The sequence below is a fragment of the Haliotis rubra genome, unplaced genomic scaffold (genome assembly GCF_003918875.1).
Source record: "Haliotis rubra isolate DU_JTF1 unplaced genomic scaffold, ASM391887v1 Scf906, whole genome shotgun sequence".
NCBI lineage: Eukaryota > Metazoa > Mollusca > Gastropoda > Lepetellida > Haliotidae > Haliotis > Haliotis rubra.
In genome coordinates this window covers 211,323-226,307 of record NW_025767642.1, presented here as the reverse complement: position 1 = coordinate 226,307, position 14,985 = coordinate 211,323, and the positions used below count along the sequence as shown (strand labels likewise).

The 14,985-nt window shown below is 40.7% G+C and overlaps 1 protein-coding gene across 1 annotated transcript in view; it reads left to right on the top strand.

Moving 5' to 3' along the window:
- Positions 1 to 13,345, top strand: part of LOC124264052 (rab GDP dissociation inhibitor beta-like) — a 30,274-nt gene extending 16,929 nt beyond the window's left edge. The window contains exons 4-11 of the mRNA XM_046698769.1: positions 1,025 to 1,159; positions 2,286 to 2,481; positions 4,594 to 4,725; positions 6,508 to 6,676; positions 7,458 to 7,560; positions 10,671 to 10,815; positions 11,079 to 11,133; positions 11,287 to 13,345. Coding sequence (XP_046554725.1) covers positions 1,025 to 1,159; positions 2,286 to 2,481; positions 4,594 to 4,725; positions 6,508 to 6,676; positions 7,458 to 7,560; positions 10,671 to 10,815; positions 11,079 to 11,133; positions 11,287 to 11,430 — 1,079 coding nt within the window. The 3' untranslated portion in view covers positions 11,431 to 13,345. The remainder of the gene's footprint in view (positions 1 to 1,024; positions 1,160 to 2,285; positions 2,482 to 4,593; positions 4,726 to 6,507; positions 6,677 to 7,457; positions 7,561 to 10,670; positions 10,816 to 11,078; positions 11,134 to 11,286) is intronic.
- Positions 13,346 to 14,985: the final 1,640 nt, after the last annotated feature.

Genomic DNA, 14,985 nt, shown 5'->3' with positions numbered 1-14,985 from the left:
CTCGTCACGTTGAAGACCCAGGTTCGATTTCCCACATGGGTACAATGTGTGAAGCCTATTTCTGGTGTCCCCTACCGTGATATTGCTTGAAATTTGCTGGAAGCGGCGTAAAACCATACTTGCTGTCTCCCTGTATGGAGTTTGTTGCATGGAATTAAACACCGCTAAGCACTGTCAAAAGAGGCACATGGTTGAATGTTAATAATAGGTAAATAAGACTCATCCATGTTTAAAACCATGCCTCAAACCACCACATGGTGGTCATTACTAAATCATGGTGAAAACCATGGCAATGTCATGTCTTGTTCGAGAATGAACTTATGTAAGTGATGACAGTCCTGTGATGACAGTAGTGGGTGGCCTATCATTATAAGTCTGAAGCCATTCATGGTTTGCCTTCAACCTCAGGAGCTGCTAACTACAATCATATTCTTATATAAATCTGTTTTTTTATGCCAGTGTTTCATGAACGTGTGTTCTTGCAGAGGCCCAGATAAGCTGCGTATCTGGGTAAAATACGCATAGAAAATTTCCAATTACGCATTGAAAAATAATTGTTGCGTACCAATTACGCATTTAAAATGTTAGATACGCAAAAAGTTTAAAACACATGCGTACGGAATATATTTATAAAAATCGCTTTCGTAATGAAAAAAACATGGATTGCTATCAAGTTGTTCTGTTAGTATAGGACTAGTGTTGTACTGTCCGTATAGGATGAGGGATTTTTTATGAAATCATTTCCATTATATTTAAGTTGGTTTTATTGGGTATGACATAAGGTAGAACATACCTGCTTAGTAAACTTACTCAATGACATAAAACTTAGGTGAGTAAAATGACTGAAATACGCACATATTTGAAAGCAGTGGGTAACGGAAAATGAAATACCCACTCAACATTCATAATACCCACTCCAAAAAAATACAGTGGGTACAGTACCCACATGAGCTAAATCTTATCTGGAGCTCTGTTCTTGTATGTGTCCTCCTTGTTGATACAATGTGTTCGTGGCTGTTTCCAGGCCAGCTGGTGAAGCTTCTCCTCCACACTAAGGTCACCAGGTACCTGGAGTTCAAGTCCATTGAAGGAAGCTATGTATACAAGCAAGGCAAAATCTACAAGGTGCCCTGCAATGAAAAGGAGGCTCTTACTTCATGTGAGTACTGTTCAGAAATGCTCCTTGCTTATTATCCTGATGATGATAGTAAGCCTATGTGAAAGTATTTGTGTGATTTCTGGTCCTTGTCCATGCTGGATATATATGGAATAGTACTAAAAGTGGCATAATAACATGCTCTCACTCACTCATATTTCAACATGGCAACTAAGAGAATGTGTTGCGATAAAAAAAAAATCAATCACCTCTGATATCATTAGCAGGGCTCCAGATAAGGGCCGTATCGGCGTATGTATTGATAAAAAATATGCAATATACGGTAGGAAAAAAATGAGAAAACGCAGCAGATACGCACCACAGCAATGGTGTACTGTGTTAGAATCATTTACAGACATGTTTATCTAAAAAGATATTGTTTTATTGTTTATTGACCTGTTTATACAAGGGTAGCAATGTTGTGAATATTTGAAACGAAACTGATATGCCATTAGATTCCATTCAGTGCTCTAAGTATTTCCAGTACTCCTATATTGAAAAAATAAGGAGTACGTATTCCTGATGTTGAAATATTATCTGGAGGTCTGATTAGATACTTACTTGTATAGCTTTGTGGTTAGAATTATTGCTTTCCTTTCCTAAAACATATTATCCCCCTAACGCTTTTGGGGGGGGGTATTAAAATGGACTCCGTCCGTGCACATTTGTCTTTTCCGGAGCAGAACTCTAAAACCGTTCACTATTTCTTCACCAAACTTGGCACATAGATAGATCTGGTGGTGTACTGGTGCCTTTTGGTAGTTTTGGAATTCTGAAAAAAATATTTGTAGAATTTCCATGGCAACAAGTTTGACATAGACTGAAATTGGTGATAGTGCTCCTTTCTGGAGCAGAACTTTAAAAACCTTTCAATACTCTCCTTCCACTTTTCTATATACACACCTAAATATTTGACATAATCATAACTCTAGACATAGACTCGAGACATAATCATGAAGAGTATTTTGCCATTGTGGGGGATATTGATGACTTTGTCTTCTTGTTGTCAGTTGCATTGAAGACTTGATTTAAACAGAATATTGTAAATGGACCTAGAATTGTTACTTAACTGTTTTCAAACATTGAAAATGCATTTTTGTTGTTATATCATTTTTTTGTTGTCTTTCAGCTTTAATGGGTCTGTTTGAGAAAAGGAGGTTTAAGAATTTCCTTCAGTATGTTTCGGACTTTAAGGAAGATGACCCAAAGACCCACAAGGATATCAATGTGAAAGGAACAGCCTTACAGCTCTATGAAAAGTTTGGTTTGGACAAGGGAACTATTGACTTTGCAGGCCATGCCTTGGCTCTCTACCGAGATGACAGGTATATAGTTTTTTATGGCAAGAACAAATGATAAGACATAGCTTGATAAGACAAGAAGACCATGGTAACACACAAATCTGGCCAAACCTTTCTCTACAATTTGTTTCTGATTATTACATATTGTTATCCCCCCCGGCATGTAATGCGGGGGCATATAGTCGACGCCTCGTCTGTACGTCCGTAATCATTTTGTTTCCGGAGCATAACTCAAAAACCGTTCAATATTTTCAACAAAACTTGGTAGATATATCAAACAGAACCTTAAGTGGTGCCTTTTGCTATTTGCAGATTTTTGGCATTTTGATTTTTCCCGGTTTCCATGGAAACGATTCCAACTTAGTCCCAAAAGGGAGGAGTGGGCTTCGTTTCCAGAGCACAACTCGAAAACTTCTTAATAACTTTCAGCAAAACTTGGCAGATATATGAGACAGATCTCAAACTGGTGCCTTTTGCTATTTGCGGATTTTTGTGATTTTATTATTTTCTGGGTTTCCATGAAAACGATTCGGAGGGAGGGGTGGGTTTCGTTTCCGGAGCACAACTCGAAAACTTCTTTATATCTTTCAGCAAAACTTGGGAGATATATGAGGCAGATGCCAAAGTGGTGCCTTTTGCTATTTTGATTTTTGGCATATGTAATTTTCCGGGTTTCCATAGGATTCGGACTTCATCCCAGAAGGGAGGGGTGGGCTTCATTTCCGGAGTACAACTTGAAAAGCGTTCAATATATTTCAACAGAACTAGGCAGATATATGAGACAGATCTTAAAGTGGTGCCTTTGGCTATTTACATACTCTTGGCATTTATATTTCTCATGATTTCCATGGAAACAATTTGGACTTAGTCAAAAAATAGCTGGACTCACTGAGTGAGTGAGTTGAGTTTTGCGCCAATCTCAGCAATATTCAAGCTATATGGCGGGGGTATGTAAATAATCTAAAATGGACCAGACAATCCAGTGATCAACAGAATGAGCATGGATCTGCGTAATTGGGAACCGATGACATGTCAACCAAGTCAGAGCCAGACCACCCGATCCCATTAGTCACCTCTTACGACAAGCATGGGTTACTGAAGGCCAATATTCTAACCTGGACCTTCACAGGTCAGCTGGACTTTAAGTAGCTGTCAGATGATTTCTTCTTTCAAATATGTGGGGTCCGGGGGGATATGTCATCTTCTGATGACTTGTTGAGCTCTGCAAGAATGGGGTCTCACTGGAAACTGTGGTGAAGATGTGAATTTCCCACCCTTGGGGATGTGCTACTGCCCTTATTGTTCCGCACCCTACCCCTACAATCCCTTGAATATTTGTATAAATGGAAGCTGAAAATGCATTCACTTCTTTTTATGGAGATATATGATTGTCTAAACAATCAAACAATCATGGAGACCTATCCTAAAACTGTTTCACCTCAAGGTAAGCAAGGACTACCCACTGTTGACATTGGTTGTTTAAACGAACATAGCTTGACAATCCATACCAAACACCAAGTTGTGTGGATTGGATGCAAATAAGAGACATCATTGCCATACTTACCACTTGGTGTGTTATGACGATATCAGGGCCGGTGGGGTAGCCCAGTGGTTAAAGTGTTCGTTAGCATGCTGAATATCCAAGTTCAATTCCCCCCATGGATACCATATGTGAAGCCCTTTTCCAATGTCACCTGATATGATATTGTTTGAACATAAATAACAATCTCATTTATGTTTTTGCATTCAAGCATAATTGTACAAAGACAACACAAATTTGTCTGAGACCCATTAACTACTCTCCAGTTTGAAAGAGGCCCAGTTGATGAAGCATTGTAACATATGTTATATTTGGGATTACACTTTCTTAGTAAAGTACAAATTCTAGTACTTTTTTTAGTTGAGCCCCATCCGGGATTTGAACTCACACCCTCAGAGTCAGGCACCTAATCGCCAGCACTCAAAGTCAGCCGCCTAACCTATTCAGCTACCGCGACTTCCGCAAAAATGGAAGTCGGACAACTGGTAGTCTAGACTGCGGGCTTTGTGTACCCCTCTGTAATGATGAAGCATCGTTGAGGTATTGTGATGATTCAGGATGTAGGCTTGTTTTATCACTGACTTCTTTGTGTGCAGCTACCTGAATGGCCCCTGTGTGGACCTGATCAAACGCTGCCAGCTGTACAGTGACTCCCTGGCCAAGTATGGCAAGACCCCATACCTGTATCCTCTGTATGGTCTAGGTGAACTACCACAAGGCTTTGCAAGGTAACAACACATGGTAGCATGATTTAATATTTACAACAAGCTGTTGTTTTTTCTACATTTGGTGCGACTGTTGCTTTTGGTTACTTATCAGTTGGGTTGGTGGGGTAGCCTAGTGGTTGAAGCGTTAACCCGTCACGCTGAAGACCTAGGTTTGAGTCCCAACATGGGTACCATGTGTGAAGCCCATTTCTGGTGTCCTCAGTCACCATATTGCTGGAATATTGCTAAAAGCGGCCTAAAACCATACTCACTCACTAATTATCAGCTGTGTCAGTCTTCTCCATCATCTTGTTTGCTAGTAAGGTTTTGAGAGGTCACTAAAGAATTCTAAAGATTGCGGATGGGCAGTACCAGTGTCAACTTGAGGCCAGTGTTCCACCTGGCCCCGATTTCTCGAAACAAACAAGTCTGAGTTTTGACTTAAGTTCGAGTTTTTACTCAAATTTGAGAAAACGCAGGAAAATGCATTTCACAGAATGAACTGAAATCGGTATTAAACTCAAACTATAGAAGATAATTTGAGTTTGGTGGATAGATTACTTTAGTTGTTTGGGCTTTAGTATTTAACAAATGCAGTTGAGTTAAAAATTCAGCTGTTCCAAATTGTGAACTCAGTTTGAGATTTGAGTAAAAACTTAAGTTTGTTTCGAGAAATGGGGGCCTGGACATTGGCAGCTTCTTCACTAGCAGTGGTTGGGTCGGTATTCCAGTGACTGCTACACAAGGTATCGGAGATACAATATCAGATGTGTCTTCAACTAGCAGTTACACCTGGAACAGGGGATGTGCTCCTACAAAAATGATAATGACATTTATATGTTTGACATCTCTTAATCACTTATTGGGTCTGGGCCGTGGGGTTGCCTAGTGGTTAAAGTGTACGCTCATCACGCTGAAGACCCGGGTTCAATTCTCCACAGGGGTACAATGTGTGAAGCCCATTTCTGGTGTCCCTGCTGTGATATTGTGGGATATTGCTAAAATTGCGTTTTGACACATTCCTGAGGTGCAAATATGCTCTCTTGGGCAGGCCCTACAAATTAAATGCAGAGAGAAGAGAGGAAAGAAAGATATTGCCCACAAACCATTCTTGATCAGACATCACTCATGCAAGTTTTGATGTTTTTCCAATTTTATTTTTTTCTGTTTTCATGGCAACAATTTGGACTTTGTCTTTTTGAAGGGTAAAGTTCTTTTCCGGAGCATAATCCTGCAACTAATGTTCTTTTCCGGAGCATAATTCTTAAACTATTTACCCATCTTCACCAAATTTGCTGTGCTGTCCACCATATCATGTAGATGTGCATTTTGGGGGTTTGAAATTTTCTGTTTCAATGGCAATAAATTTGGACTTGGTCTTTTTGAAGGGTAGGGTTTGTGTTCCAAGCATAACTCTAAAACAACTTCACCCATATTCACACAACTGTGGAGTTGATGATAAGCAATCATGTTCAGTTGAATATTAAAATATTAAAACGAAGACTTTTCAAACATGATAACATACTATCAATAATATGTATTTTCATACTTAGAGATTTTGAAATTGAAGGAATCAAATGAATTCTTTGAGGTCTCAACGTTGAATTGGGGAAGGGGAGACATCTGTTTTTATGAGTAACACTTTTTAGAGAGAGATGGGGAAATTTGGACTCTCCACATCATCCCTTGTTTTTTCAATAAATTCCATGGTGAGGTAATAGGGTTTGTTGTTTTAAAGTGAGTGGAATGAAGGTAAACACCTGATGTCTCTGTATAACCTAATGCTGCTTCTCCCATGTGTAGACTCAGCGCCATCTATGGTGGAACCTACATGCTGGACAAGGAAGATGCTACAATAGTGTATGAGGATGGGAAGGTGGTTGGCGTGTCTTCAGCTGGAGAGACAGCCAGGTGCAAGATGGTTGTGTGTGACCCCAGCTATGCCAAGGAGAAGTGTAAGAAAGTGGGAGAGGTATGTCCTGTCATGCCACTGTGGGTACCTGTATATTGTAGTTAGATAGGAGGAATCCCAGATGATAGTGCTCCCAGGAGTACCTACATCAGTTTCACCAAGTTGTGAAAATATTAGACCTGTCCTACTTTGGTATTGCCTCCCTTTTTGAGCTAACGGGGACACACTGTATTGTCGCTTTTCAGGTTGTTAACACAATCATTATAGCTGAACAAGGTAGCAGTACATGCTTATTCAAACTGTGTGATGTCAGTGTCATTAGAGGGATACTAGGTATAGTACCAAAATGTGATTGCAAATCTGTTTTTATTGTCTACTGTGTATGGACCATAGTCCAAGAACAGTTTGGAATTAATGATGGCCCTTGACATTCGCTCCTTTAAACATTTGAGTGACCAAGCACCGTCTAATGTTGTAACCTGTGACATTAGGGTATTGGCAGGGATCATCTGTAGCTTCTTGCTGGATTGCATACTGAAGTAATTGATCCATTGCTAATATGTATGATCTGTGTATTCTAAACACAGGAATATCATTTCTGGTGAAAACAGTCCAGATTCACATTTTATTGTGGATGTTTTTTAGACAAAAGCCACTTCACAGACACAGTTTTCGTTCTGTAGAAACTTTATTGTGTTGTATTGCTATGTATTGATTCAGCTATAGAAAAACAGCAACCATGCACAGGCCAAAGCCCTGAGCTGTCTATATTTACAACAGCTGAAGAAAGTCTTTGATTTGGTATTGTCTCAACTGATATTCTCCTACCTTTGTGTTACAGGTGGTGCGTGCTATATGCATATTGAACCATCCAATTCCCAATACTGCAGATGCTTTGTCTTCTCAAATCATCATTCCACAGAACCAAGTTGGACGTAAATCGGGTAAGTTTATAGCATCTGAAAGCTTTATTTTTCAACTGTACTTACGAATTTGTGTATCATCCAGATGTCTAGACGTTATCACACCATGATGTCCAGTCCTTGTCATCAGACCGTGATGTCCAGTCCTTATCATTCAGACTGTGATGTCCAGTCCTTATCAGGCTGTAATGTCCAGTCCTTATCATCAGATCATGTCTGGTTATCATCAGACCATGATGTGTAGTTCTTATCATCAGACCATGATGTCTTTGTTCTTATCAGACCTTGATGTCTTGTTATCACCAGACCGTGATGTCCAGTTCTTATCATCAGATCATGATGTCCAGTCCTTATCATCAGACCGTGATATCCAGTCCTTATCAGACCTTGATATCCAGTCCTTATCAGACCGTGATGTCCAGTCCTTATCATCAGACCGTGATATCCAGTCCTTATCAGACCTTGATACCCAGTCCTTATCATCAGACCATGATGTCCAGTTCTTGTCACCAGACCGTGATGTCCGATCCTTATCAGACTGTGATATCCAGTCCTTATCATCAGACCGTGATGTCCAGTCCTTATCATCAGACCGTGATATCCAGTCCTTATCATCAGACTGTGATGTCCGATCCTTATCAGACCGTGATATCCAGTCCTTATCTTCAGACCGTGATATCCAGTCCTTATCAGACCATGATGTCCAGTCCGTATCATCAGACGGTGATATCCAGTCCTTATCAGACCGTGATATCCAGTCCTTATCAGACCTTGATACCCAGTCCTTAACATCAGACCATGATATCCAATCCTTGTCATCAGACCGTGATGTCCGATCCTTATAATCAGACCGTGATATCCAGTCCTTATCAGACCGTGATGTCCAGTCTTTATCATCAGACCGTGATATCCAGTCCTTATCAGACCGTGATGTCCACTTCTTATCATCAGACCGTGATATCCAGTCCTTATCAGACCTTGATACCCAGTCCTTATCATCAGACCATGATATCCAGTCCTTGTCATCAGACCATGATTTCCAGTCCTTATAATCAGACCGTGATATCCAGTCCTTATCAGACCGTGATGTCCAGTCTTTATCATCAGACCGTGATATCCAGTCCTTATCAGACCGTGATGTCCACTTCTTATCATCAGACCATGATGTCCAGTCCTTATCATCAGACCGTGATGTCCAGTCCTTATCATCAGACCGTGATGTCCAGTTTTATCATCAGACCGTGATGTCCAGTTCTTATCATCCGACCGTGATGTCTAGTCCTTATCATCAGACCATGATATCCAGTACTTATCACCAGACCGTGATGTCCAGTCCGTATCATCAGACTGTGATATCCAGTCCTTGTCATCAGACCATGATTTCCAGTCCTTATAATCAGACCGTGATATCCAGTCCTTATCAGACCGTGATATCCAGTCCTTATCAGACCGTGATATCCAGTCCTTATCAGACCGTGATGTCCACTTCTTATCATCAGACCGTGATGTCCAGTCCTTATCATCAGACCGTGATGTCCAGTTTTATCATCAGACCGTGATGTCCAGTTCTTATCATTTGACCGTGATGTCCAGTCTTTATCATCAGACCGTGATATCCAGTCCTTATCAGACCATGATATCCAGTCCTTATCACCAGACCGTGGTATCCAGTCCTTATCATCAGATCATGTCTGGTTATCATCAGACCATGATGTCTAGTTCTTATCATCAGACCATGATGTCTTTGTTCTTATCACACCTTGATGTCTTGTTATCACCAGACCGTGATGTCCAGTTCTTATCATCAGATCATGATGTCCGATCCTTATCAGACCGTGATATCCAGTCCTTATCATCAGACCGTGATATCCAGTCCTTATCAGACCTTGATACCCAGTCCTTATCATCAGACCATGATGTCCAGTTCTTGTCACCAGACCGTGATGTCCGATCCTTATCAGACTGTGATATCCAGTCCTTATCATCAGACTGTGATGTCCAGTCCTTATCATCAGACCGTTATGTCCAGTCCGTATCATCAGACTGTGATATCCAGTCCTTGTCATCAGACCATGATTTCAGTCATCAGACCATGATTTCCAGTCCTTATAATCAGTCTTTATCATCAGACCGTGATATCCAGTCCTTATCAGACCGTGATGTCCACTTCTTATCATCAGACCGTGATGTCCAGTCCTTATCATCAGACCGTGATGTCCAGTTTTATCATCAGACCATGATGTCCAGTTCTTATCATCCGACCGTGATGTCTAGTCCTTATCATCAGACCATGATATCCAGTACTTATCACCAGACTGTGATGTCCAGTCCTTATCAGACCATGATGTCCAGTTCTTGTCACCAGACCGTGATGTCCAGTCCTTATCAGACCATGATGTCCAGTTCTTGTCATCAGACCGTGATGTCCAGTTCTTATCATCAGACCATGATATCCAGTCCTTATCACCAGACCGTGGTATCCAGTTCTTATCATCAGATCATGATGTCTGGTTATCATCAGACCATGATGTCTAGTTCTTATCATCAGACCATGATGTCTTTGTTCTTATCAGACCTTGATGTCTTGTTATCACCAGACCGTGATGTCCAGTTCTTATCATCAGATCATGATGTCTGGTTATCATCAGACCATGATGTCCATGGTGCCGTTGCACTAAGCGATCTTATCTAAAATCAATCTTAGCAAGTTATGCCAATTGTACAGTCGTCTTAGCTAACCGATCTTAGGCCGATCATAGCCAGTGCTGATCTTACGATTTGATCCTAGCTAAGGTCTAGACTCTTTTGTGCAAGAGATAGAAAAATGCGAGACAGAAGTTATCTTCCTATCCATAGTCGAGCAGACGATGGAAGTAGTTTTGAAACCAAGTGTAAACATGGAGAAGAAACAAGAAGTCTTAGGGTAGCGAGCACCTTGGTTTCAGGGCAAGTGCATGTTAATATTTAAACTAAGTAATTGAGTCTGGTCCAGATATTATCAGCAACATCTGTATCGAAGAGCCATAGGTTCCTGGGGACAGATTATCTTGCAGAACCCCCACAAAGTCCCATGTATTGATATAAAATGTCTGTGTTTTGCAGTGAGTAGACAGATGTTCATTTCCTTTCAGACATCTATGTTTGCTGCGTGTCCTATACCCATCAAGTAGCTGCCAAGGGCTTCTTCCTGGCCATTGTCAGTACAACTGTTGAGACAGATAACCCAGAGGCGGAACTTAAACCAGGACTTGATCTTCTAGGACCAATTGTTGAGAAGTAAGCATAAGTCGATTACATGCAACCAGTTGGGGTGGTGAAGGATATTTAAATGATGAAAATGACACTACCCTAAATATTGTTGATAATCATTCAAAATACCTGTCATAGCATTGATCATATATTCTCTAATGTCTTAGTATATACTGAACAGGTTCTGAATAGTTTTCAATAGCTCACACACTGCAGACTGATGCATGATGTTCGGAATATTGCTTATCATGTTTGTGTGTGTGGTAACACATTTCTGTCTATTTCACCAGGTTTGTTGATACTTCTGATTTACTGGCTCCCACAGACGACGGAACTGATAGTCAGGTAAGTGTATTGTGTGTTTAATCAAACAAAGTTAGGCCACAACAGTGCAGGTATTTTAAAAGCTGCTGAAAGCATTATGGCTCTGTTGTAGATGAGTCTACGTGAGTATATCAGAAGCATTATCTTAATGTAACATCTTCTTCTGTTTGGCAGGTGTTCATCACCAAGTCGTACGATGCAACTACTCACTTTGAAACCACTTGTGATGATGTCTTGGATCGCTTTGAAAAAATTACTGGTGAGAAGTTTGATTTCTCAAGCGTCAGCCAAGTTGATGATCAACAGCAGGAAAACTGAACAAAACAATGTGACTTTCACTGCAATTATGTTGCACATTGGACAGTGCTTATTCCACGTCATTCACGACACAGGACCACACTGCCCAAGCTTCGGAGAAGATCCACCATCTTGGAATGCTTAGAAACAGTGGTGCCCTGGTGAATCTGCTTCGTCAAGTCTGGGTAGTCTCCCTTTGTCTGCCATGTAGACCAGACAACAGTCTGATCATGTAACAAGCTCATTGAGTTGAATGTTTCCCACGGGATGCTTCTATTGGTGCAGCTGTCCTTTTTTATGTTCGACCATGTACTATAAGCCCCGCTTGTTTTGTGTCCAAATTGTTGGTCATGTCAAGGTGTATTAGGTGTTGTAAGATTTTGTCTAATATTCTTGTTGTCTTCAATCATGTACAAGACATTTCTGAAGACATTTTACCCAGTGTAAGTGACTCGCTCTTTCTCTGTCTGTCAGATGAATTCTGGTTAAGTAGGTACAGATGTTATTGCTGCTTTGATTATTTTATGCATGCTTAGTATCTACAACTTTGGAGTAGTCCCATGACATGAAAGTCTGTTGTGTTAATGGTAATTTGATAATGAAAGTGTCCAACTCTACTTCATCCTATCAATAGATACTGTTTTAGTAGTCATTATTTTAGCACACCAAGAAGTTGTTTCCCCCTTCCTCAAATTCCATAAGGTGTATTTTATTTTGTTAAACAGTACCATGATGTACATGTATTTAACTGCTGTAATGATGTGAATAAACTCTTAATATATGAAATAATTGCAGTTTCGTCAATTGATATGGTAATGGCATAATGCCAAGCTCAAATTTGAAGACGTTGATAAGTCGTTTTTAAAACATCTTGAGTTACTTGGGACTAGGTCAGCATGGCTTTCATTCATACAAAGGACGGCACCCCACCTGACGTGAAACCTGTTCATACCGAACTGGGTAATCCTAATGTGGTCATCAGATTCTTGCACTTGAGAAGACCACGTAGAAAGCTTGCTAAGGGTGACGTTGTGAAGGTATTGGGCTGGTGTCCCTGTGTTCATGTATATTTCTGATTCTGTTGCATCTCTGTAAATTGGATCATGAAGTATATACTACAGATGATTGAATATTTTGTTATACTCTATTTGCAGTGGTTGAAGATTTTGGAAGCTTTATATTTTGTCAGCTGTTCAGTGTACAAACATTCTGTGCATATTACAGTCTGAAGTAGATAAGTCTAAGTAGGCTCGAACAACTACAAGTATCACATGCCAAAAGTGGTCTGTGGTGAACCAGTGCCAAAGGCAGTATTTTATGCAGTGGAACCTTTTTTGAAAACAATTGTCCAAATTGTTGATTGTAACCCACATGTACTTAAGTGATTTAGGGTTTGGGAGAAGGATGTTTTGTGAATCAGTGCATGGGAATTTCAAACTTATCTTTTACAGAGACCTTTTACAGACTGGAAAATATTAGTCATGTAATATTTTCAAGAGTCGCTAGTTACTCTGTCTTTCGATTCCGTAGTTTTTTCTGGCCCCAAAGTAAGATATGTTCATGAAGCCTGTTTACCATTCCTGGATAAATGGATGAGATTCATTGTCACAGATCAATTCTGGATATGGTGCACTTGTTTTTGAAGGGTTTCACTCCAGCTGGTCCGTGCAATAGTTTGAGAACCTGTGTATGTTAATATGTACTATATCACCTTTCACTTTTGTTTATTCGTCCAGACATGTACTCTTTGTCTAAGCAGATAAAATTAGTATGATTCTGCTCTGTTGTTGACAAATCCTGATATTTCACTCAAAAGGCTACCAATGTACTTTGAGAGAATTTTAGCTTTCATTGACATCCAGATGAATTTCTTGCGCATGTATGAGTAAAATCAAGTCATTGATTATTGTCAATAAAGATGTGAGTATTGCTTTCACTAAGAGAATGTTGTTTATACACCAGTGCATCAGCTGACATTCTGATCTTCATTTGCACCCCATTCATAACTATGAAGTGTCAGATCACACAATCCCTCGCCTGATCTCAGGGACCACATTAAACACTCATCCTTTTAAGTTCTGTTGGAATCTGATCAGGGCGGTGGGGAAGCCAAGCGTTCGCTCCTCATGCAGGAGACTCGGGTTCGATGCCCAACATGGTTACAATGTGTGAAGTCCCCTGCCCTGATATTGCTGGAATATTGCTATAAGCAGCGTAAAACCATGCTCACTGATTACTCACTGGAATTTGATATATATTATTATTATACAATATTTATATAGCGCACATATCCAGGCAGGAAGTGCTTGCTCAAGGCGCTGGTATTATATAACTATACAGACTGACAATAACTAGTTCTCATAAATGTCTCTGAATTATGTCTTTGGCAGTTGTCCAAGGTCAAAGGCCAGAGTCAGCAGATTGGAAACACAACATACTTTGAGATTACACTTTCTGGAAAAGTATTGCTGCATTTTCATTTTAATAGGGACATGTTTTAGCAGTCATGTAACTTTATATTAACATGCTTCATAACATACACAGCTGTGTTCAAAGTCATTTGCGCCTATGTCAGTGGTGATGGTCACCTTTGATTTAATTGTTAAAAGAGATGAAGTCTATATTGCTGAGTGCGGCGTAAAACTAACCTCGTAAAATTTCTGGTCCTAACCTCGCCGTTGACTAGATTCTTCAATTGTGCACTTTAGATTCTTTTGGATTATATTTGCTACCTTGGTTCATCACAGTATGCAAAAGGCCACGGTCAGGTTTGGTGACCTTGACCTTTATTTCATGGTCACAAGGGGACTCAGGTTTTACCCTTGTCAGCAAGAAATCTCAAGAACCCTTCACTGGATCTTCATGGCTTCATCTAGAGGAGGCGCAGTGGTATTACGTATGTGGGACTATATTGGGGGCGGAGAGATCAGTGGGACTATATTGGGGGCTGAGATCAGTGTATGTCGTATGTGGGACTATATTGGGGCGGAGAGAGAGATCAGTGGTATGTCGTGTGTGGGACTATATTGGGGTGGAGAGATCAGTGGTATGTCGTGTGTGGGACTATATTGGGGGCGGAGAGATCAGTGGTATGTCGTATGTGGGACTATATTGGGGGCGGAGAGATCAGTGGTATGTCGTATGTGGGACTATATTGGGGGCGGAGATCAGTGGTATGTCGTATGTGGGACTATATTGGGGTGTGGAGAGATCAGTGGTATGTCGTAATGTGGACTATATTGGGGGACGGAGAGATCAGTGGTATGTCGTATGTGGGACTATATTGGGGGCGGAGAGATCAGTGGTATGTCGTATGTGGGACTATATTGGGGGCGGAGAGATCAGTGGTATGTCGTATGTGGGACTATATTGGGGCGGAGAGATCAGTGGTATGTCGTATGTGGGACTATATTGGGGGCGGAGAGATCAGTGGTATGTCGTATGTGGGACTATATTGGGGCGGAGAGATCAGTGGTATGTCGTATGTGGGACTATATTGGGGGCGGAGAGATCAGTGGTATGTCGTATGTGGGACTATATTGGGGGCGGAGAGATTGGGATGTCGTATGTGATCAT